Source organism: Sminthopsis crassicaudata, chromosome 1, assembly GCF_048593235.1.
Source record: "Sminthopsis crassicaudata isolate SCR6 chromosome 1, ASM4859323v1, whole genome shotgun sequence".
NCBI lineage: Eukaryota > Metazoa > Chordata > Mammalia > Dasyuromorphia > Dasyuridae > Sminthopsis > Sminthopsis crassicaudata.
In genome coordinates this window covers 389,996,441-390,019,663 of record NC_133617.1, presented here as the reverse complement: position 1 = coordinate 390,019,663, position 23,223 = coordinate 389,996,441, and the positions used below count along the sequence as shown (strand labels likewise).

General features: G+C 36.8%; 1 protein-coding gene across 2 annotated transcripts in view; it reads right to left on the bottom strand.

Moving 5' to 3' along the window:
- Nucleotides 1-22,467, bottom strand: part of CLCN7 (chloride voltage-gated channel 7) — a 57,954-nt gene extending 35,487 nt beyond the window's left edge. Inside the window, exons 1-2 of one of the 2 annotated variants that reach the window (XM_074279632.1) lie at nt 22,198-22,467; nt 7,395-7,466 (exon numbers count right to left, since the gene is read on the bottom strand). In XM_074279632.1, coding sequence (XP_074135733.1) covers nt 7,395-7,466; nt 22,198-22,350 — 225 coding nt within the window. In that variant the 5' untranslated portion in view covers nt 22,351-22,467. The remainder of the gene's footprint in view (nt 1-7,394; nt 7,467-22,197) is intronic. The other variant, XM_074279633.1, reaches the window with a different exon arrangement.
- Between the last annotated feature and the right edge of the window lie 756 nt (nt 22,468-23,223).

Genomic DNA, 23,223 nt, shown 5'->3' with positions numbered 1-23,223 from the left:
TCATCCTCCTGATAGTTTCTTATAGAACAATAATATTCCATAACATTCATATACTATAACTTATTCAGCCATTCTCCAACTGATGAGCATCCACTCAGTTTCCAGTTTCTTGCCATTATGAAAAGGGCAGCTACAAACATTTCTGCACACGTAGGTCCCTTTTCTTCCTTTAAGATCTCTTTGGGATACAAGCCTAATAGAAACACTGCTGTAAAGGATATGCACAGTTATCTCTGAACTTCCTTCAAGACTCAGCTCAAATCCCATTTTGTCTAAGAGGGCTTTCCCAGTCTTTTTCTTCCCTTTCCCCTTCTAGCTAGTTCTTTTTCTCTGAGACTACCTCTCATTTACTCAGTATATATCTTATTTGTAAATAGTTGTTTGTTTGCATGTTGTCTCCTCACCAGAATGTGAGCTCCTTGAGGGCAAGGTTCATATTTTTCCATTTCTTTGTATCCCTAATGATAGTGCCTTCTACACAAAATATTACTCCTTGTTGACTGATCAAGCTAAAGTCAAGTTTAAGTTTAAGAAACAAACTACTGATAAGAATAAACAGTTCTCAAAAGAACTGCAAACATTGGGGGCAGCTAGGGTGCGCAGTGGATAGAGTACCAGCCTTGAATTCAGGAGGACCGGAGTTTAAATGTGGTCTCAGACACTTAACACTTCCTAGCTGTGTGACCCTGCACAAGTCACTTAACCCCAGCCTCAGAAAGAAAAAAAAAGAACTGCAAACATTAAAAATCATTTAAAATGATGTTCCAAAGCACAATAAGAGAAATGAAACTCAAAACAATATCTAAGTTTTATCTTATATCCAAATCGGCAAAGACAATAAAATATAGGAACAATTAATACTGAAGGGATTGTGTGGGGATTAATTCATTGTTGGTGGAGCTACAACCATTGTGGAAAGCCACCTAGATTTATACAAACTGTCCATACAATTTGATTCAGAGTTTCTACTGTTAAGCATAAGCCCCAGCGGTCATTAGCAAAAATAAAGGTTCTATATACACTAAAATATTTATAGCAGATTTTGGAGTAGCAAAGAAATGGAAACAAAGTAGATGCTCAGCAATTAGGAAACAGCCAAACAATTTGTGGGCTAGGAATGCAATGGAATATTACCATGCCATAGGAAACAATGAATATGATGAATGCAGAGAAGCTTGGAAGGACATGAAATGATACAGAAGCAAGAAAACAATAAAGACAATAACTACAATAATGTAAATGGGAAGAACTACTAAAAAGCATAATATGCAATAGAAATAAACTGCAACCTTTCCCAGTAAGATCAGGAGTGAAACAAGGTTGCCCACTATCACCATCACTATTCAATATAGTACTAGAAACGCTAGCCTCGGCAATAAGAGCAGAGAAAGAGATTCAAGGAATTAGAGTAGGAAATGAGGAAATCAAACTATCACTCTTTGCAGATAACATGATGGTATACTTAGAGAACTCCAAAGACTCTGCTAAAAAGCTATTAGAAATAATTCAGAATTTTAGCAAAGTGGCAGGATACAAAATAAATCCACATAAATCCTCAGCATTTTTATATATCACCAACAAAATGCAACAGCAAGAGATACAAAGAGAAATTCCATTCCAAACAAATGTTGAGAGTATAAAGTATTTGGGAATCCATCTACCAAAGAATAGTCAGGAATTATATGAGAAAAATTACAAAACACTTGCCACAAAATAAAGTCAGATTTAAATAATTGGAAAGACATTCAGTGCTCTTGGATAGGCCGAGCGAATATAATAAAGATGACAATACTCCCCAAACTAATCTATTTATTTAGTGCTATACCAATCAGACTCCCAAGAAACTATTTCAATGACCTAGAAAAAATAACAACAAAATTCATATGGAAGAATAAAAGGTCGAGAATTGCAAGGGAAGTAATGAAAAAAAAAAGTCAAATGAAGGTGGTCTAGCTGTACCTGATCTAAAGCTATATTATAAAGTAGCAGTCACCAAAACCATTTGGTATTGGCTAAGAAATAGACTAGTCAATCAGTGGAACAGATTAGATACAAAGGACAAAAAAAGGTTACAACTATAGCAACCTAGTGTTTGACAAACCCAAAGATACCAACATTAGGGATAACAATTCATTATTTGGAAAAAACTGTTGGGAAAACTGGAAATTAGTATGGCAGAAATTAGATATGGATCCACACTTAACACCATATACCAAGATAAGATCAAAATGGGTCCATGATTTAGGCATAAAGAATGAAATCATAAACAGATTAGAGGAACAGAGGATAGTCTACCTCTCAGACCTGTGGAGGAGGAAGGAATTTATGACCAGAGGAGAACTAGAGATCATTATTGATCACAAAATAGAAGATTTTGATTACATCAAACTAAAAAGTTTCTGTACAAATAATACTAATGCAAACAAGATTAGAAGGAAAGTAACAAATTGGGAAAATATTTTTAAAAGCAAAGGTTCTGACAAAGGTCTCGTTTCCAAAATATATAGAGAACTGACCCTAATTTATAAGAAACCGAACCATTCTCCAATTGATAAATGGTCAAAGGATATGAACAGACAATTCTCAGATGAAGAAATTGAAACTATATCCACTCACATGAAAGAGTGTTCCAAATCACTACTGATCAGAGAAATGCAAATTAAGACCACTCTGAGATACCACTACACACCTGTCAGATTGGCTAAGATGACAGGAACAAATAATGATGAATGTTGGAGAGGATGTGGGAAAACTGGGACACTAATACATTGCTGGTGGAGTTGTGAAAGAATCCAGCCATTCTGGAGAGTAATTTGGAACTATGCCCAAAAAGTTATCAAACTGCATACCCTTTGACCCAGCAGTGCTACTACTGGGCTTATATCCCAAAGAAATACTAAAGAGCGGAAAGAGACATATATGTGCCAAAATGTTTGTGGCAGCTCTTTTTGTTGTAGCTAGAAACTGGAAGATGAATGGATGTCCATCAGTTGGAGAATGGTTGGGTAAATTATGGTATATGAAGGTTATGGAATATTATTGCTCGGTAAGAAATGACCAGCAGGAGGAATACAGAGAGGCCTGGAGAGACTTACATCAACTGATGCTGAGTGAAATGAGCAGAACCAGAAGATTACTGTACACTTCAACAACAATATTGTATGAGGATATATTCTGATGGTAGTGGAAATCTTCAACATAAAGAAGAGCCAACTCACTTCCAGTCGATCAATGATGGACAGAGGTAGCTACACCCAGAGAAGAAACACTGGGAAGTGAATGTAAATTGTTAGCACTAATATTTGTCTGCCCAGGTTACATGTACCTTTGGAATCTAATGCTTATTGTGCAACAAGAAAATGGTATTTACACACATGTATTGTATCTAAGTTATATTGTAACACATGTAAAATGTATGGGATTGCCTGTCATCGGAGGGAGGGAGTGGAGGGAGGGGGGGATAATTTGGAAAAATGAATACAAGGGATAATATTATAAAAAAATATATAATAAAAAATTATTAAAAAAAAAAAAAAAAGAATGAGATCATAAGTAGATTAGAGGAACAGAGAATAGTCTACCTCTCAGACCTGTGGAGGAGGAAGGAATTTATGACCAGAGGAGAACTAGAGATCATTATTGATCACAAAATAGAAGATTTTGATTACATCAAACTAAAAAGTTTCTGTATAAACAATACTAATGTAAACAAGACTAGAAGGGAAGTAACAAATTGGGAAAATACTTTTAAAGTTAAAGGTTCTGACAAAGGTCTCATTTCCAAAATATATAGAGAACTGACCCTAATTTATAAGAAATCAAACCATTCTCCAATTGATAAATGGTCAAAGGATATGAACAGACAATTCTCAGATGATGAAATTGAAACTATATCCACTCATATGAAAGAGTGTTTCAAATCACTACTGATCAGAGAAATGCAAATTAAGACAACTCTGAGATACCACTACACACCTATCAGATTGGCTAAGATGACAGGAACAAATAATGATGAATGTTGGAGGGGATGTGGGAAAACTGGGACACTGATACATTGTTGGTGGAGTTGTGAAAGAATCCAGCCATTCTGGAGAGCAATTTGGAACTATGCCCAAAAAGTTATCAAACTATGCATACCCTTTGACCCAGCATTGCTGCTATTGGGCTTATATCCCAAAGAAATACTAAAGAGAGGAAAGGGACCTATATGTGCCAAAATGTTTGTGGCAGCTCTTTTCATAGTGGCTAGAAACTGGAAGTTGAATGGATGCCCATCAATTGGAGAATGGTTGGGTAAATTATGGTATATGAAGGTTATGGAATATTATTGCTCTGTAAGAAATGAGCAGCAGGAGAAATACAGAGAGGCTTGGAGAGACTTACATCAACTGATGCTGAGTGAAATGAATAGAACCAGAAGATCGCTGTACACTTCAATGCTGTATGAAGATGTATTCTGATGGAAGTGGAAATCTTCAACATAAAGAAGATCCAACTCACTTCCAGTTGATCAATGATGGACAGAAATAACTACACCCAGAGAAGGAACACTGGGAAGTGAATGTAAATTGTTAGCACTACTGTCTATCTACCCAGGTTACTTATACCTTCGGAATCTAATACTTAATGTGCAACAAGAAAATGGTATTTACACACATATATTGTATCTAGGTTATATTGTAACACATGTAAAATGTATGGGATTGCCTGTCATCGGGGGGAGGGAGTAGAGGGAGGGGAGGATAATTTGGAAAAATGAATACAAGGGATAATATTATTTTTAAAAAATTACTCATGCATATATACTGTGGAAAAAAAATTCTAAATTAAAAAAAAAAAAAAAAGAAAGAACTACTAAACAACTGAAAATGTTGCAAAATTACAAAGAGCATGTGTGGCCCCAAATTAGAGATAAGAGAATATTCACTACTATCATCATACTTTACAGAAGTGAAGCCAACAGATGTGAAGGGTAGCACATAGTGTTTTTACACAGTGTACATTTTTTAAATGTAATGCTTGATCTTGCTGATATACCACCCCCCCCATTCCTCTTTTTCTTAAAAAAAAAAAAAAAAAAAAAAAAAGTCCTTTGTTAAATACTGTGGCTGTCTGGGAAAGAAGAGAGATATTTATATACTATGTAAACATGCTATATAAAAAAAATTTAAAAGAAAGCAGTATTTATTTTTAAAGAAAATATTGTTGCAATAAAGTGATTCAGGTCAATTTAGCAGACTTGTGATAAAGAGAGAGGAATATGTTGACTGAATGTGCAGCACAGCATAGTATTTTCACCTTTTTTATTGTTTGCTTGCTTATTTTTTTTCCCCTCATATTTTCCCTCTTTTTATCAGATTTTTCTTATGCGGCATGATAAAGATAGAAATATGTTTAGAAAAATTGCATATGTTTAACCTATATTGGATTACTTGCTGTCCAGGGAAGAGGGAAGGTGGGAGAAAAATTTGGAGCACAAGGATTTGCAAGGGTGAATGTTGAAAGTTATCTTTGCATGTATTTTGAAAAATAAAAATATATTTTTTTAAAAGAAAAAAAAATGCTGCAGAATTATATAGAAATACAAATTTTTTGGCCCCAGAGAAATTTTACCATAGACTATGTCTTTCACAGAGTCGGAGACACTTCACAGATTTGGAAAACTGCATATATTGTTAGATTTTTTCCAATGTATTAATTGGTGAACTTTTTCTATTCCTTTAAAAAAAAAATTCATTATAATGGATGACTCTCTAGGAGTAGGAGGGGAAAAGATATGAGAAAATTCAGATGATGTAAAATTTAAAATAAAGCAACCAAAATTGGAGTTTTTTTAATAAAGTTTTTTTAAAAAATTAATTGGGGGAATATTACATTTTAAGTTCTAAACTGTCCCTCTCTCTTCCTCTCTCTCTCCTAATAACACAGTAAAGAAGGCCTTCATCTCTCTCTCTCTCTCTCTCTCTCTCTCTCTCTCTCTCTCTCTCTCTCTCTCTCTCTCTCTCTCTCACACACACACACACACACACACACACACACACACACACACACACCCCCATACTATACATACTTTTATTTGTAAATTCTCTCTCTGGGGGTGGACAGCATCTTTTTCCTAAGTTCTTTGTAATCGATTTGAATATTTATAATACTCAGAATAACTTAATCATTCAGTTATTCTTCAATGTTGCTATTACCATACACAATGCTCTCTTGGTTCTACTCATTTCACTGTTCATTAATTTATGTAAATCTTTCCATTTTTCTAAAATCATCCTGCTCATCATTTTTTTTTTTAATAAAGTAGAATTCCATAAGAATTATATCTCACGAGAGATTTATCTATTCCCTAATGGGCATCCCCTCAGTTTCCCCTTCTTTGCCACCACAAAGAGAGCTGTCACCACAGTCCAGTCTTTTCTGAAATCAGTCTGGTCATCATTGCTACTATTTTCTACATGCACATAAACGAGGCCAAGATATACTCACATAAAACTGTTACAAGCAGTATTTTCTTTGAGAAAATGTAAAATATTAGAATATTAAAACAAAAAATTTCAGAAATGTAGCACAAAGTAAGTTACAAATACATTGATATAATAGATATATTTATTATAGCAGTTCTTTTTGTGAGGGCAAAGAATTGGAAATGGAAGAGATACCTATCAACTGGGGAATGGCTGAACAAGTTGTGGCATGTAATTGTGATGAAATACTATTATGCTATAAGAAATGGTGAACAGAATACTTTCCAAAAAACTTGCAAAGACTTATATGAACTGATGATGCAAGCTGAAGTGAAAAGAACCAGGACAACATTGTAGACAGTAACAGTAATAATTACTTAGTGAGTAACTTAGTGAGTCTGATGAAGATAATGATACAAGACAGTTACAAAGGAGCCATGATGGAAAAATGCTATTCATATCCACAGAGAGAAGGAATGAACTCTGAGTGAGGACTGAAGAATACTTTTTTTAAACTTTATTTTTCTTTGTGTGTGTCTGTGTATGTATGTTTGCTTTTGTAATATGGCTAATATGGAAATATTTTTTGGTATGATTCCACATGTATAATCAATCCACTGTTGCCTTCTCAAGAGGTAAGATTCTTGAGAAGGAATTTAGAACTCAAAAGTTTTTAAAAAGTCAATGTTAAATTTTTTTTACATGTAATTGAGAAATATTTAATGAAATAAATAAAAATACATTTAAAAATATCAGCACTGACCCATTCTCAGATATTATTTTGCAGACACAGGGTTGTTTACCACAGAGTCCCTTATCTTTATAATAAACTGCATGTAGCAAAATTCCCTCTTTTACTTCAACCAATAGTCTTTCCTCTGCTCATTTCAGACCACAAAGCTCAATTCAACTTCTTCATCAACTCACCGAATCAAGTAGCTCATCATCCAGCTCTACATTGCTCAGGTGTCCGATGCGGAAAAATGCTGAATGGGAGGGCTGAAAAGGGAAGAAACTGCAATTCAGAGAACAAGCAAATACAGAATAGGGGGGTTGAGGAAGAAATCATCATACGTCACAGGCCTTATTACTTAGAACTCTTTTACATTTATTTCATTTAGTCTCACTCTAATTCTCCAAGTAATATCACATTTACTCACATAATCACTTTTTAAAAAATTACTAATAATAATGGTTTCATATACTGACTTGAGCTTTCCAAAATACTGTTCTCACACCTCATCCAAGAGGCAGGATATGTTATCAGTTTACTTACAACTAAGAAAACTAAGACTCAGAGGTTAAGTGATATCCAAAGCTCCTGATTCCTCAGGTCCATGCTCTTCCCTCTAGCTCATTCTGCAAATTCTAACAGAGTTGGAGTTCCCCAGAGAGGAAAACTGGAAGTGCCCCACATCTCCCCTACAATTTGCCACTAACTTGTGCCTTGAGACAGTAAAAACAAAACTCTAATACACTTAAAGAGCTATATTACTTCTTCCCTCTGCAACATAGCTTCACTAAACCAATCCAGTCACAGCTTTTCTTCCCTAACACAACCTTTTTGTTCTAACCAAACCATCTGCTGCTCATCTAACGCCACTGCCTTTGTTTTATTTGCTATATTCCTTGCCTACAAGGTTTCCCCCACCTCCCAATCTTTTTTTTAATGTCTTACTGATATCCTATCTCTTTCAATAGGTTTCCTTGATGGGCTCAGTTCAATGACTTCCCTTATCTTAACTCCTTTTACTCACTTAAAAATTTTTTTTTTATTATTATTAAAGCTTTTTATTTACAAAGCATATGAACGGGTAAATTTTCCAACATTTACCCTTGCGTAACCTTTTGTTCCATATTTTCCCCTCCTTTCCCCCACCCCCTTCCCTAGCTGGCAGGTAGTCCAATACATGTTAAGTATGTTGAAATACATGTTAGATCCAATATATGTATATATATTTATACACTTATCTTGTTGCACAAGAAAAATCAGATCAAGAAGGAAGAAAAAGAAAATAAAATGCAAGCAAATAACAGAGTGAGAATGCTATGTTGTGTTCCACACTCTGTTTCCATGGTTCTCTCTCTCTAGATGTAAATGGTTCTCTTCATCACTGTACAAGTGGAACTGATTTAAATCATCTCAATGTTGAAGAGAGCCATGCCCATAAGAATTGAACATCATATGATCTTGTTGTTGCCATGTATAATGAATGATCTCCTGATCTGCTCATTTCACTTAGCATCAGTTCACCAAGGTCTCTCCAAGACTCTCTGAAATCATTCTGCTGGTCATTTCTTACAAAACAATAGTATTTGATAGCATCCATATACCATAATTTATTCAGCCATTCTCCAATTCATGAGCATCCACTCAGTTTCCAGTCTCTTCCCACTACAAAAAGGGCTGCCACATGTGGGTTCCTTTCCCTCCTTTAAGATCTCTTTGGGATATAAGCCCAGTAGAAACACTGCTGGATCAAAGGGTATGAACAGTTTGATAATTTTTTGAGCATAGTTCCAAACTGCTCTCCAGAATGACTGGATCTATTCACAGTTCCACCAACAATGAATCAGTGTCCCAGTTTTCCGACATCCCCTCCAATATTCGTCATTATCTTTTCCTCTCATCTTAGCTAATTTGAGAGGTGCATTGTGATATCTCAGAGTTGTCTTAATTTGCATTTCTCTGACTAACAGTGATTTGGAGCACCTTTTCATGTGGCTACAAATAGTTTCAATTTCTTTATCTGAAAATTGTCTGTTCATATCCTTTGACCATTTATCAATTGGAGGATGGCTTGAACTATCAGAAATTTGAGTCAATTCTCTCTATATATTAGAAACAATCCTTTTGGATCCTTTGGATGTAAAACTGTTTTCCCAGTTTATTGCTTCCCTTCTAATCTTGTTTGCATTAGTTTTTTAATGCAAAACTTTTTAACTTAAAATAATCAAAATTATATATTTTATGATAAATAATGATTTCTAGTTCTTCTTTGGTCAGAAATTCATTCCTCCTCCACAAATCCGAGAGGCAAACTATCCTATGTTCTTCAATTTGTTTATAATATCATTCTTTATGTTTAGATCATGAACCCATTTCAACCTTATCTTGGTATACGATGTTATGTGTGGATCTATGCCTACTTTCTGCCATTTCCCCCATTTTTCCAATTTTCCCAACAGTTTGTCAAATAGAGAATTCTTATCCGAAAAGCTGGGCTTTGGGGTTTTTCAAATACTAGATTGCTATAGTCATTGGCTATTTCGTTCTGTGAACCTAACCTATTCCACTGATCAACTTCTCTATTTCTTAGCTAGTACCAAATGGTTTTGATGACTGCTACTATATAATATAGTTTTAGATCTGGTACAGCTAGGACACCTTTATTTGCTTTTCTCTTCATTAATTTCTTTGAAATTCTTGCCCTTTTGTTCTTCCAGATGAATTTTGTTGTTATTTTTTCTAATTCAGTAAAATAATTTCTTGGGAGTTTGATTGTTAAAGCCCTAAATAAATAGAATAGTTTAGGGAGTATTGTCGTCTTTATTATATTTGCTCAACCTTTCCAAGAGCACTTGACATTTTTCTAATTGTTTAGAGTTTGCTTTAAGAGGATTTTCTTATTTGCGAAGATACTAGCAAATGATTCTTTTCAACTGGTATAGCTGTGAGTTGTGAAATCTACCCTAAACCTAGGTAAATGGTAAAAATCTAACATGAATTAAGTAAAATCTCTTTTCTTAAAGCCTAAGAAAATATATCTTGGAATATTTCTGTTCTGGATTCTCCTTAGTTCATAAAAGATCAAATTATTTCTCAATTTTCCCTTAGAGAGCTTAAAATGTAGTATATATGATATTTGTATAGTTCTTTGCAATCAATCAACAAGTATTTATTATGTGCCTGACAGATTCCTTTTGAATACAAAGGAAAAAATAATGCTTAACCTCAACAAGCTTTCAATCCATCAGAGAAAACGTATACCTATAAGCAAGCATAAAATATGCATAAAATAATTTACTGTTGGTAGAGGGTGTTAAGAAAAGCTTTAATCTTGACCTGAACTTTTTGAGGAATAGAGTTTACAAGACATAGAGGTAAAGAAGGGGTGCATTTTTTCTAGGGCAGACTGGGGAAAAAATATAAATTTTTGAGAAGGAATATGTATACGAGGAATAGCAAGTTGGCTGGCTTATCTGGAAAGTAAACACTACATGAAAAGAAGTTTGGCAAAGTATGTTTGGATGTATAATTGTGAAAGGTTCTGAATGCAAAACAGAGTTTATGTTTTATTTTGGGGGCTATAGGAAGTGCTGGAACTTTGTAAGGAAAGGGTGACATGGTCACATCTGCACTTTTAAAATGTCCATTTAGCAGCTGTATGGAAGATAAACTAGGTAAATGGGAGATCTGAAGCAGTAAGAACAATTAGTCCATGTAAGAAGTTGAAAAGACCCTGAGTTAGGGTGGTAACGGAGTTTTCTTAAATGAATGGCATATTCTCTCCAAAGTAACCTTGTTTACTGTGAACATTAGAACCAATGAATGAATAAAAGAAAAATAAATCCTCTCTAGCTTTTTTTGACAAGATATTTATTGAATGGTAAAAGCCAAGTCCTCAATATGTAACAGGCTCTGAGCTTCTTTGAAAAATAGAATTAATGCCCAAATCAAGGACTTCCACCAGCTACAATAGTCCTGTTACTGACCAAATTTCAGAGTATAAGTGATTTATACAACTATAGATACATTAACTAGATGTTTCATCACTTCAGCCACCTAGAAAGGTCTGGTATAGAATCCAGGCACTGATCACTCCCTTTGTACCTGAAAATATCACCCTGGCTTTAATCACATTGATAGAGCACCCATTTTTACAACTCAAGACTCACGCAACATGGTATAAAAGGAGCAGCAAAGGAACAATCTTAAGTGTTTTAACTGCAGTTACTTTAACTTTAAGTGGCAGTTCTTGTCAAAAACCATCTAAATGCACACAATAAAGTGCAATGCTACAGGAGCAACTTAGTCCTTTGAGATGCTAGTGATGAAGATAACCTCCAAACTGTCTGGTAGACAGAAAAAACACAGAAAGATTTCAACAGGCAATATCTCAGGTGCTTTGCGTGAAACAAAAGCAAAAAGTGAGATGGCCAAAGACTATGAGACACCCAACAATGACCCACTACAATGACTAAGAATGTAAATCTGTAATTTGGCAAAGATTTAAGGATTAAACTGACTTGCAACAGACTAAAAGGGTGAGGACAAATAGCTAAGTAGGCATTTCCCATTCGCCTATTCTTCTCAGATATACAAAGAACACACAAATCTAAATCACTAAACTATATTGCTGCTTGCTATCCATATTCTCAGAAGATTATTTTGGAATATTTTCTTCAGTCAGTTCTTATGAGGATGTAAGCAAACACTATAGATATGTGATAGGAAGTACATGTACTTTCAAACTTATAAAACCAAGTTTTCTGACCACAAGACTGAGGACTGGAAACTCCTGAAGCAATAGCAAACCTATACCAACAGAACAGAAGAGTTTGGATTGACAAAATAGGAAGGCACAGCTCAAACACAAATAGATTCAGCTGAGCCACATAAAAAAGAATGTGACTGTATGAATAGAAGTAGAGAAAAAATTCTCCATTTTCCATTCACTCACATAAGGGGAAGACAGCATGATGAATTAATAAGTATGCTGGATATAGAGTTCAGGGATCTAGATTCAAGTTCTGACTCTCTGCCAATTATTTCATATGTGACTTTGGAAAAGTCATTTCTTTTTTCTAGGCCTTATTTTCCTCAAATGTAAAATGAAAGGGTTGGAATATCCACTGAAAGTATTGAAAATGTCCAAATGAAGTATTTAAGCACTTTGTATGTTTAAAGCACTAAGGATATAAACTAGGGAAAATTTTACACAGTAAAAGCAATTATGTAAAGATAACCAACTACAAAAGACAAAGTAATTCTTATAACTATAATAACTCACAATTCCAAAAGACCATAGTGAAAAATGCTGCCCATTTCCAGATAATTGAAAGAAATATAATCCAAACTGAAACACCTTTTTTTCTTTCTTTTTCATGCTTTTTTTTTTTTTGGGGGGGGGGAGTAGGTGGGTGGGCAAAGAGGCATGAATAATGCAAACATTTGTTTTACATGACTTTATATTTGTAATGGATTTTAAATTTTTTGCTTTTTCAATAGGTGGAGATGAGAGTTGGGGGAAGAAGAGAAACTAGAATTAAAATAAATCCCTTGGTTCTTAAGGTACAGCAGCAAAACAGATGTTAATGTATCCTCTTTCATGTTATTTCCAAAGATAAAATCATTAGCTGATGTTGTATCATCTGAAGACTCAAGGACTTTGACAGCAGAAACCTTCTTTTCTGGGCCTTCAATACTTGAGGATATAGCATCTAAAAGAGCAGCTATCAGGGGTTGCTTCTCAGGATGATGGCTGAGAGCCCTGGGCTACAGATACTGTTATTCTTAAAGTTCTTGGATTTAGGGCCCTGAGTTGTCTCTATTAGAGTCTGAGGTGAGATAGTAATCAAAGTGGTAGTGGTTGTTTTACTTTACCTGGCACATGCTGCCTCTTTTTCTCACCTCAAGGTGCCTTGCTGCTTTACCTACTGTCAAGATATCAGGAGAAACCCTGTTTTTTCCAGAGCTAAGGTCCAGCAAGCAAGCTGTCTGTGCCCTGAGTCTGGCATAATAACAATCTTTTAAGCTCATCCTCTGGATGATCTCACCCTCTGGCAAAATGTTTTGCTTGGACCAACACCAGATATGTTGTGAGGAATTTAGTTTTTTCATATTAATCGATAACTATTTAGATTTGTTGGAGCTTCCTTATCTCCCAGGAGATCCTGACTTGAGAGTAAAGAGCTATAGCTAACTTGCTACAGCAGAAAGTGATTAATCATACCTCCTAAAAATGAACAATCTCTCTGCTTGTAACTGCTAAGTGAACCAAACCAGATGCTACACTCCTATTACCAGCACACTAACTCTGGTTTTATAATCCACTGAATGATTACCAGGCTCCAATAACCAAGTTATTTGATTTCTGACTCACCTGCCTCAAGCTTGCTTTGGTTGGCCACCCACAGATTAGGGACCAGTCCAATCCAAAATACACTTAAAATTCTTTTGCCATTAGACTAGCTGTATCATATTTGGCAGTTGGTTGGCTATTGGTGAGGATGGATAGCCCTTCTCCACAGGGTTTGTTTTCCCAGGTGGTGACTCTGCGGGATAGGTTGGAAACAGAAGGTACTACCATTTCCAGGGCTCCTGTGCCCAGAGGCCTGTAGGTAACAGAATAGCAGTTGTTGCTGATGGGGATGAGGAAGGCTGGCTACTTTTCCACAATGATTTGTCCCCTTGGTGATTGTTGTAGGGGATGAGCTGGAAGCAGGGCTGTTGGTTTAGAAAATATTGTTGTTCTCAGGCTCTTAGAATCAAGAGTCCTGAGCTGTCTGAAGAGAGATGATGGTCAAAGTCATGGTGTTTAAATTTTCTGGCGCTTGCTGCCTTTCTTTCTCGAGGTGTCCTATTGCTTCTGAGATGGCTTTTAAAGTCCTTGATAGCTCTAAATTAATTCTTCTGTAGATGCAAGAGTCCATCTATCCTAGTTATATGTTAACACTAACCATTAGGTAAAAGAGTGATATCACAGAAATCCCCAAATCATGTGAAACAAGTCCTTTCTAAGAAAACAAGTATAAATTATTTAGCCACTTTAAAAAACTGGGTTTACATTTAATGCCAACATTAACATGGGAAAAGGTCGTATTAATTCTAGTCTTGGGGATTTTGTATAATAAATTTCAGTCTGACAGTCTTCTGCTACTTATATTTCCAAAACTGAAATGAGAAATGAGCAATAAGATGAACAATAGAGGAATATATATATTCAAAGGTCAGAACCACATTGCAACAATGATACTCTAAATACCCAAATTTTGCATCAAATAAACGTGAGTTCAAGCCTCAAACCCAATACTTACTAGCTAAATCAACCTAGGCAACTCACTTCCTCTCAATCAGCTTAAGGTACTTCAACTGAAAAATGTGGCAATAGTGTTATTTCTTGAATTAACTAACAGAGATTAATCAGAGACAAACCAAGTACGATGGAATGAAAAATGAAAATGAAAATGAAAATTAACACCAAGTAAAATGAACATTTCTAGATAGGAAGTAAAACAGAAATAGAAAGTTGCACATGAAATTGCATCTACCTATCATGTTTAACTTGTTTTTTTTTCTTTTAAGTAGGTGATAAAATACTACCAATAGAAATAATGGCATAATGTCACTTGTTTTTTTCTGGCAAAGAAGGAGCTTTATCAATAAAAGGTGTTCAGCACATCTCTAGTGCTGAAAGGGAAAAAAAAAACAGGAGCATTCAATCTATATGACTTAATTTGATTTCTTTTGTCTGAACACCTAAAAGGGATATGGTACTGGCTCAAATTTTCCTCGATTCCTTTTCTTCTTCAAAGTAATAAAAACTGCTTCAAGTTAGTTTATCCATTCTCTTCTGTCTTCATTTTTCCTACTTCTCCAAATTATTGCCTCTTTAATTTCTACCCATCCTCCAAGCTATTCTTAAGTTTTTTCATCATTCACCAAGACTCCCTTAATTCACATCCAGAGTAATCCATTTCCTAGGCCTATATGAAGTACACTTGGTGCCTTTTCTAGGCACTAATTTTATTCCATTTTCTATCAGAGTCCCCAGGTGATTTATGTAGGATTCATATATGAATAGTATATTCATATAAGGTGTATTATTCACACACACACACACACACACACACACACATATATACATATACATACCTAGAACATAGAGTTTTTGCTTATACTTTTATATAACATGGTAGTTGAATATACAAATGAATAATGAATCTTCCATGCACTTGTCTCCTATCATGGCAGCAGACAGTTTTTATCTTCCTAACTGACCTATTTGACTGGAATATTTTCCAGAAAGGAGTCATTTCTCGAGGGAGAGATAGGCAGAGATTAGAGACTACTACATTGCAATCTGCCACCCCACATTGCCACAGACACATTAAGAGCCTCTGAAGTATTTCAAAGATTCCTTGAACGATTCCAAAAAGCCAGCTTAAGCTGTTACTCTTTTAGGCCACTGAATAAGACTTAACAGCTGGAAAACTTCTCAAGGCTATCTAGTTCCACAACCTCATTTTATAAATAAAGAAACTTAGGCCCTGAGAAGTTAAGTCATTTGCTTGAAGGCACAAAGATAAACTCACATTTGAACCTAAGTCTTCTGACTCCAAATCCTATCCTCTTTCCACTTCACTATGGTTAGTGCCTCTCTAAAATGACGATTCTTAGATATCATATAATACAAGCACCTCCTTTTAGTGATGAGAAAATAAAAGCCTGGAGAAAGAAAAAGATGTGATCACCTCACAAAGCAAATGGCATAACCAGAATGCAAATTCAAATCTCCATTTTCATCTCTAGAATTCTTTCCACTGCAAAGTGCTGCCTTTCTAAGGCTCATTAAAAACTAGGTGAGGGGCAACTAGTTGGTGCAGAGGATAGTGCACCAGCCATGAAGGAGGACCAAATGTGTGATCCTGGGCAAATCACTTAACCCCAATTGCCTCAGGGAAAAAGAAAAAAGGAGGGTGGGAAGAAAAGTAAAAAAAGAAAAAAAATGAAAAAAAATAAGTTAAGCAATTCCAATAGACTTTTGATGGAAAGAACTATCCTCATTCAAAAAGAGAACTATGGAGAATGAATGTGGCTTCAGCATTGTATTTTCACCATTTTGTTGTTTGCTTAGTTTGTTTGTTTGTTTTCCCTTTTGAAATGATTTTTTTGGGGGGAGGGGGTCAGCATGATGGAAATTTTTAGAAAAATTGCACATGTTTAGCCTACATAGGATTGCTTGCCATCTATAGGAAAGGAAAAAAAACTTGGAAGATTTTGTGAAGATGAATGTTGAAAACTATCTTGGAATGTGTTTGGAAAAATAAAATATTCTTAAAATGTAATAAAAAACCTACCACCATGTTTTTCAGTTCCAACATTTTCTGCATTAGAAAAACAGCATAGATGCCAATCTCCTTTTTTTTTTTTTTTTTTTTTTTTTAAACACAGAGTGTTTATTTCCCTTGTTTCCTACTTTTGATGCACATGATGGTTAATACTCCTTCTTTCCTTGTGATCTGGCTTCTTCATTTTAAAGAGAGAAGGGACAGTCTGTAAATCATTCTTCCCTTTTCTGATTTAATATAAATATAGTACCATTGCCACAAGATCAGGCAGACAATATTCAAAAGACATATCCTGCTCTACCCTCTCAAGGTATATAGCTAGGGACAAAGTCAGAAAAAGGTATCTAGAGTCATTTCTATACAGTTCACATTTTCGCTGCTTTTCTTCTCATTGACTATGCCAAGCATGATAGTCAGAGATACATTCCCCTGTGTCTTGAGCAATAGGCTTCCCAGAAAATGAATGCATAGGCTGATTCTGAAGTTTCCCTCTCTATTGATATACTAATTGCCACAGCTAGTAGATTCAGTGAGTAGCTCAGAAATTGTCTGATATTGCAGCACTCCTCCAGTTGAAAGTAGGAACGCTTTAGAAATACAAAAATTAGGTTCATAAGAATAGGAATCCAGACTGGCCTGAGATTTCACTGGTATGAGAAAGCATTAGGTAAGAAAAGATCAGCAACTTCCAGATTTAGACAGATACCTAGGGCACTGAGATATTACTTTAGGCAGGGTCACCAATAAAAAGCCATGTCTTTCTGGTTGGAAGCCTGCCTACCCTGCTACATGTCTCTTCTGTTTTAATATTAGCCTAAAAAAATTTAAAGGAAATGAGCCTTTAAAATATTTATCAATGACACGATAAATGATTTAAGATCTTCCATTAGAGAAAAATAACTAGGAGACAATTTGATTAGATGTCAATTCAGCTACCATGTGTAAAAACAAAACAAAACCCCAACCATGTGCAGTTTTACCAGAGATCAGGTTCTTTCAAAATCAGCCAATTCTTTCTTGTTTTTCTTGTTAAAAGAAAGAGCAGGAAACCAATGGAGTTCAAGAAAAGATGCAGATTTCACTTCAGCCATGATTTCAACCAGTTCCCATATCAGTTGTTGTAATATGATTTAAATACAAAGTTTCCAATTTAATATTGGATTTCCTCCATCCAGAAAACCAACAGCCAGAGAAAGTGCTTAATTCAGAGATTATTAATTTCCTACCAACACAAAGAACAAAGAGTAAACAGAATTTTGGAAAAGACTTTTCTATAAACTTCAAAGTAAATTATGGTACTAAAAACCACTCCCATGAAGTCTTTTCTGTTATCAAAAATATCTGTGACAAGGTTTATGTGACTGAATTTTTAGTTATCTGAGAAAATTATCATGCTTCCAAAGTAGGATGACTTTTTTTTTCCCCTTTTGGTTCTAGTCTGTAATCAAAGACAGTTTAAAAGCTAAATATAAAGCAGCAGGAGAGATAAGCACAAAATATGGATAATTACAAGCTAGCATGCCAGGATCCAGCTACCAAAGATTATTAAACTTGTTTAGTTCAAAATCTAGTTAGCCAGATCCAATCAAAAGGATCTGGCTTTGACCATATCAAATCAGACAGAGAACCATTCTATTAATGTTATTTTAGTACCTCTCCAATCATTTACTACAGAAATTGAAACAAAGACATGTTAAGGAATTCTCAAAACAACTTCTGACAATATTGTCTTCCCCTTCCCCCAACACACACACATATTCCAAAGAAAACTGAGTATTGTTGTTGATGTAAACACCTTGCATTTCTGTACCTATCCCTTTGAAAATGTGACAGAAAACTGAATTCCACTGGGTCATTTTCTTTTCAAATTTTTATTGATAGCTTATTTTTATATAACTTTTATTTCCAAATATAGTACCACACACACACATACACCTTAAAACAAAGATACCCATAAAAGGGAAAAGAAAGCAATTCAGCAGAACTAAACAAACACATCAACCCAGTCTAACAATATGTGGAATTTCTATAAATTCCCCACTTTGTAAAGAAAGAAGGGAAATGAATTTTCTCATCCCTACTATATCATTTCCCCTAAAATAAAAAAAAAAAACTTAATTTCAACTTAACATCAAACTCTTATTCTCACCTGACATCATTTGAGAAGGGAAAAGGTGGGGAAACCAAATTCTAGCAATGCCAATCAAGTCAATAAATAGATAAATATTTATTAAAAAAGGCAAATGACAGTCACTACTCTCACAGAGCTCATAATCTAGTGAGGAAGACAACAGGTGTGAAAACAAAATTTGTACAGGATAAATTGAAAACAATAAACAAAGGGAAGATAATAGAACTAAGAGGGACTGTGAAAGACTTCTTAAAGAAGGTGGGATTCTAAAAAAAAAAAAAAAAAGGTGGGATTCTAATTAGGACATGAAAGAAGTCAAGAGGGCAGATGAAAAGGGAGTGCATTTCAATCATGAAAGTGAGCCAATGAAAATGCTCAAAGTCAGAAAATGAAGCATTTTGTTCGAGGAACAGCAAGGAGGCTGGTGTGTCTACATCAAAAAATATTTACTGAGATATAAGACTGAAAAGGTAGAGGAAGACAAGGTTATGAAGAACTTTGAATGTCAAACAGTATTTTATATTTGATACTGGAGGTAACTGATTGGAAGTCACTAGTGTTTGAGTTGAGATCATTTGTACTTATAATTGATTCCATGGGAACTGTTGAGAACACCAAGTGAAATCCTATAGAGGGAGGGAAAAAAAGGGCCTAAAACAGAATCCTGTGGGGCTGGGACTGAGAAGCAGATAAGTAGAAGGAAAAAAGGATGGAGTAGTGTCCCAAAAACTACAGAGAAGACAGTTTCAAGGAAAAGAAGAGGGGGTAAAGTGTGAAAGGCTCCAAAGCCAAGAAGGATGAGGTCTGAGAATTCAGAAATTAAGAGATCACTGGTAAATTTGGAGAGAGCAGTTTCGGCTGAATGATGAAGTCAGAAGCCAGACTAAAGAGAAAGAAAAAAGTGAAAACACCTATTGTTGGTGGAGGTTAACCACAAAAGACAGGGCAGTAAAGAAACAGCATAGCAGACGGGAAAAGAATGAAGTGAAAGAATAAAGGTGCAATATGCTGGAGGAAAAAAGGATAGAATGGGATCTCATGTAAGGTAGAGGGGTTGGTCTTGCCAAGAAGGATTCCTTAACTTTGTTGAGACAAGGGTTAAGGAGGAGATAGAGGCAAAAGGCATCTAATTGATTTGAAATACGGAAAAAGAGAGAAAAGGGAGCGCTCTCCTTTTTTCAGCAAAATTCGGTTCTGCACACATATATTGTACCTATACATATATTTATATGTATAACATATTTAATATGTATGGGAATGCCTGCCATCTAGGGGAGAGGGTGGAGGGAAGGAGGGGGAAATTCAGAACAAAAGGGAGTACAAGGGATAATGTTGTAAAAAAATTATCCATGCATATGTACTATCAAAAAATGTTATAATTATAAAATTAATAAAAAAAAAAAAAAACCGAAGCATAAGGACTGCTTAGCATCAGTGAGGGCTCCATAAATTCGAAATGGACTCTGGAAGAACCGACATGATTTTCTCCAATTTCATTTAACAGTTGGGGAAACAAAGGTACTGGATGGTGGAAATGATCCAAGGTTCAGGCCTGGCAAGGCCCAATCTGTGATACGATGAGAAAGCAAGGGACTCAAAGGAAGACAGTGTAGACTTTAAGTAGTTCACCAAAGGGTCAACATGGAAATAGAGTGTAGCCAGTGTAGGAGTGAAGGCTTGGGATAGAACTAAGGCAATTATCTCCTCTACAACATGGTTTTTTTTTTTTTTTTTTTTTTTTTTTTTGTATTCATTTTTCCAAATTACCCCCCCTCCCTCCCCCCGATGACAGGCAATCCCATACATTTTACATGTGTTACAATATAGTCTAGGTACAATACATGTGTGTGAATACCATTTTCTTGTTGCACAATAAACATTAGAATCAGAAGGTACATGCAACCTGGGCAGACAGATATTAGTGCTAACAATTTACATTCACTTCCCAGTGTTTCTTCTCTGGGTGTAGCTACCTCTGTCCATCATTGATCAACTGGAAGTGAGTTGGATCTTCTTTATGTACAACATGGTTTTAAGAGTGCCAGAATCAAATAGCTAATACTGTCAGAAGTAGGACCTGAGCCAAAGGCTCTCTAGCCACTATGCAACCTATTCTCTATTCTCCCCCCCCTCAAAAAAAAAAAAAAAAATTTGATGAATGTCCATGTAGCAATTGTCCATTCAAAGAAAAGTAACTTAGTTGACTTTAAAGTTGCTTTAAATCCTAATTAGTAAATTGTTAAGGAGAGAAATTTGATCCATGGGATGATTAGAAGACCAATGAATAATCGCACTTCAAGCTAAGCCAACGCTTATAAAAAAAAAAAAAAAAAATCTTGTAACTCTCCTAGCTACAATGTATTTCTTTCCCTTCAACTGTTATACAAATGATATAAAATGATATAAAAGCAACCGCCCCAAGCATATTAACACTATCTTCTGCATTTTTATTTTTGGAACTAAAGAAAAGGGGGCACAGAAAAAGGAAATGACTTTCCCAGAATTACACAATGATTAGTTAAACCAAAACCAGGGTCTTCCGCCCTCCAGTTTGTTGTTCTTTTCACCCCATCCTACTCATCCCTGTTCAGGACACTACAACCAGAATCCTTTACACTATCTTCCTTAAAATATTGGGTTAAGCATTATGTCTAGTCATTTGTTAAGACTCCTAGCACCCGATCTGAGATAGCAGCAAGCTGAATATAGTCAACAAGCATATAATGGCTCCTAAGTGTCGGCCAAAAATCATTCATTAAACACCCAGTGCGTGTAGGGGGCGGATATAAAGATTCAAAGAAAGCCTCTCCCCGATCCAAAAAAAAAAAAAAAAATTCCAGGCCTCGACCAGGTGGACGGAAATAAAGAGAGAAGTTATCTCAGAGGAGAAGCCGTGGGGGAGGGGAGAAAGAGGGAGAGGGAATGGGAAGAAGGGGGTTTTGAGCTGAGTCCCAGAAGGAGCCAGAAGGTCTAAGAGCCGCGGGAGAGCGTTTCCAGGCACGAGGGAAGCCGGGGGCTGAGCACTGCACTGACAGCAGTAGCCTGGGCAGCAGAACCCGGGAGCGCCAGAACCTGTTCCGCCACTAATAGCCGTGTGCCCCGAGCAAGGCGCCTCCTTTCCTTAACTTGTTTCTGTGAAATGAAGCAATGGGGCTAAATATGAGGGGCAGCTGTGGGGAAGTGCCGGGGACGCGGATAAAAATCCTCGTTCCAGTCCCTCCCCGGGCGCTTGTTGCTACAGGCGACAAATTAACCCTCCCGGTCGGACATTCTCTCCGGGTACCTTCCCACTCTAAGGACTTTACCGCAGGGGCCTTCGTTCGCTCGGAGAAGGAGGAGGAGGAGATGAGGGCGGGGCGGGGATGCTGCTCCCCCATCAGACCAGCGGACAGCCCTCCCGCCACCCTCAGCCCCTAAGACAGGAAGGCATGAGGACCAAGGGATCTGAGAAGGAGAACTGGGTCCTAGTGGCCCCCACGCCGCCGGCGCTCAGGGGTCACCGGAGCGGCCCCAGAGGGTCCTCACCTGCGGAGCCGCCGCCGGCCCGGCCCCGTTCAGGAGCGGCGTGCTCTCCCCGTGCGGCTCCGAGAGCGGCTGATGCGGCCTCCGAGGCGCTGTCGCCTCCGCCTCCTCGTGGTCGCGCCCCGACCATGACACCTTCTTGGAGACGTTGGCCATGCCTGGGCTGAAATCGGCGGCCCCAAAACGGCCCAGGGAAACCCGAGGCCAGCCGAGCCGGGAAGACAGGAACCTTCTCAAGCAGCTGTTTGTTCACATGACCCAGCAGGGTTAAAGCATCCCGTGACCGCACTACGGTGGCCGATGTGAGAACGAACCGCAGCAGCAGCAGCAGCAGCAGCAGCAGCAGCAGCAGCAGTGGCGCAGAGCCTTCTGGGAGTTGTAGTTAAAAAATGAACCCCAGAACGCTCTTTGAGAAGTGAATCGCGTGATTAAGTTATGGGGTTATTCACAACAAATAAAATATGGAAAGCCTAGGAAGTATAAGAGCCAGTCTGCATTTTCAAAGTTTTAAAATCTATCTTTAAAAATCTAGATGAAGTGGCATTGTGGATCTGAGTTCAAATTTGACCTCAGACACTTAACATTCCCTGGCTGTGTGACCCTGGGCAAGTCACTTAACCCCAATTGCCTCAGGGGGGAGAATCTAGATGAAATGGTCTCTAGGATTGTCCCTTTCTCCTCTGATGTTTTTATCCCTCCCTGATATCCAAAAAATACACTGAGGCTTCCATTGGCCTTCAAAGCAAGACAATTCTAAAAAAGGATAACAAGTTTAATAATAACGACCTGCTGCTGCCCTGCTGGAGGCGGAAGGTTAAGTCCTAAGGGAATCTGACCGCCAAAAAGAAGGGCCGGGCTCTTTTTCTCTTGCATTTGGAATATTCACACTACCCACCCCCACCTCAGTCCTGGAGTGAATAAAGTTTTTTTGGCCTCAGCCTAGAGTTTTTCCAAAGAGGAGTCTGAAGAGGTCTTAAGGAGAGGAGCCTGAAACTGAAGGGGGGACCCTGAAACTCTCTCTCTCTCAAA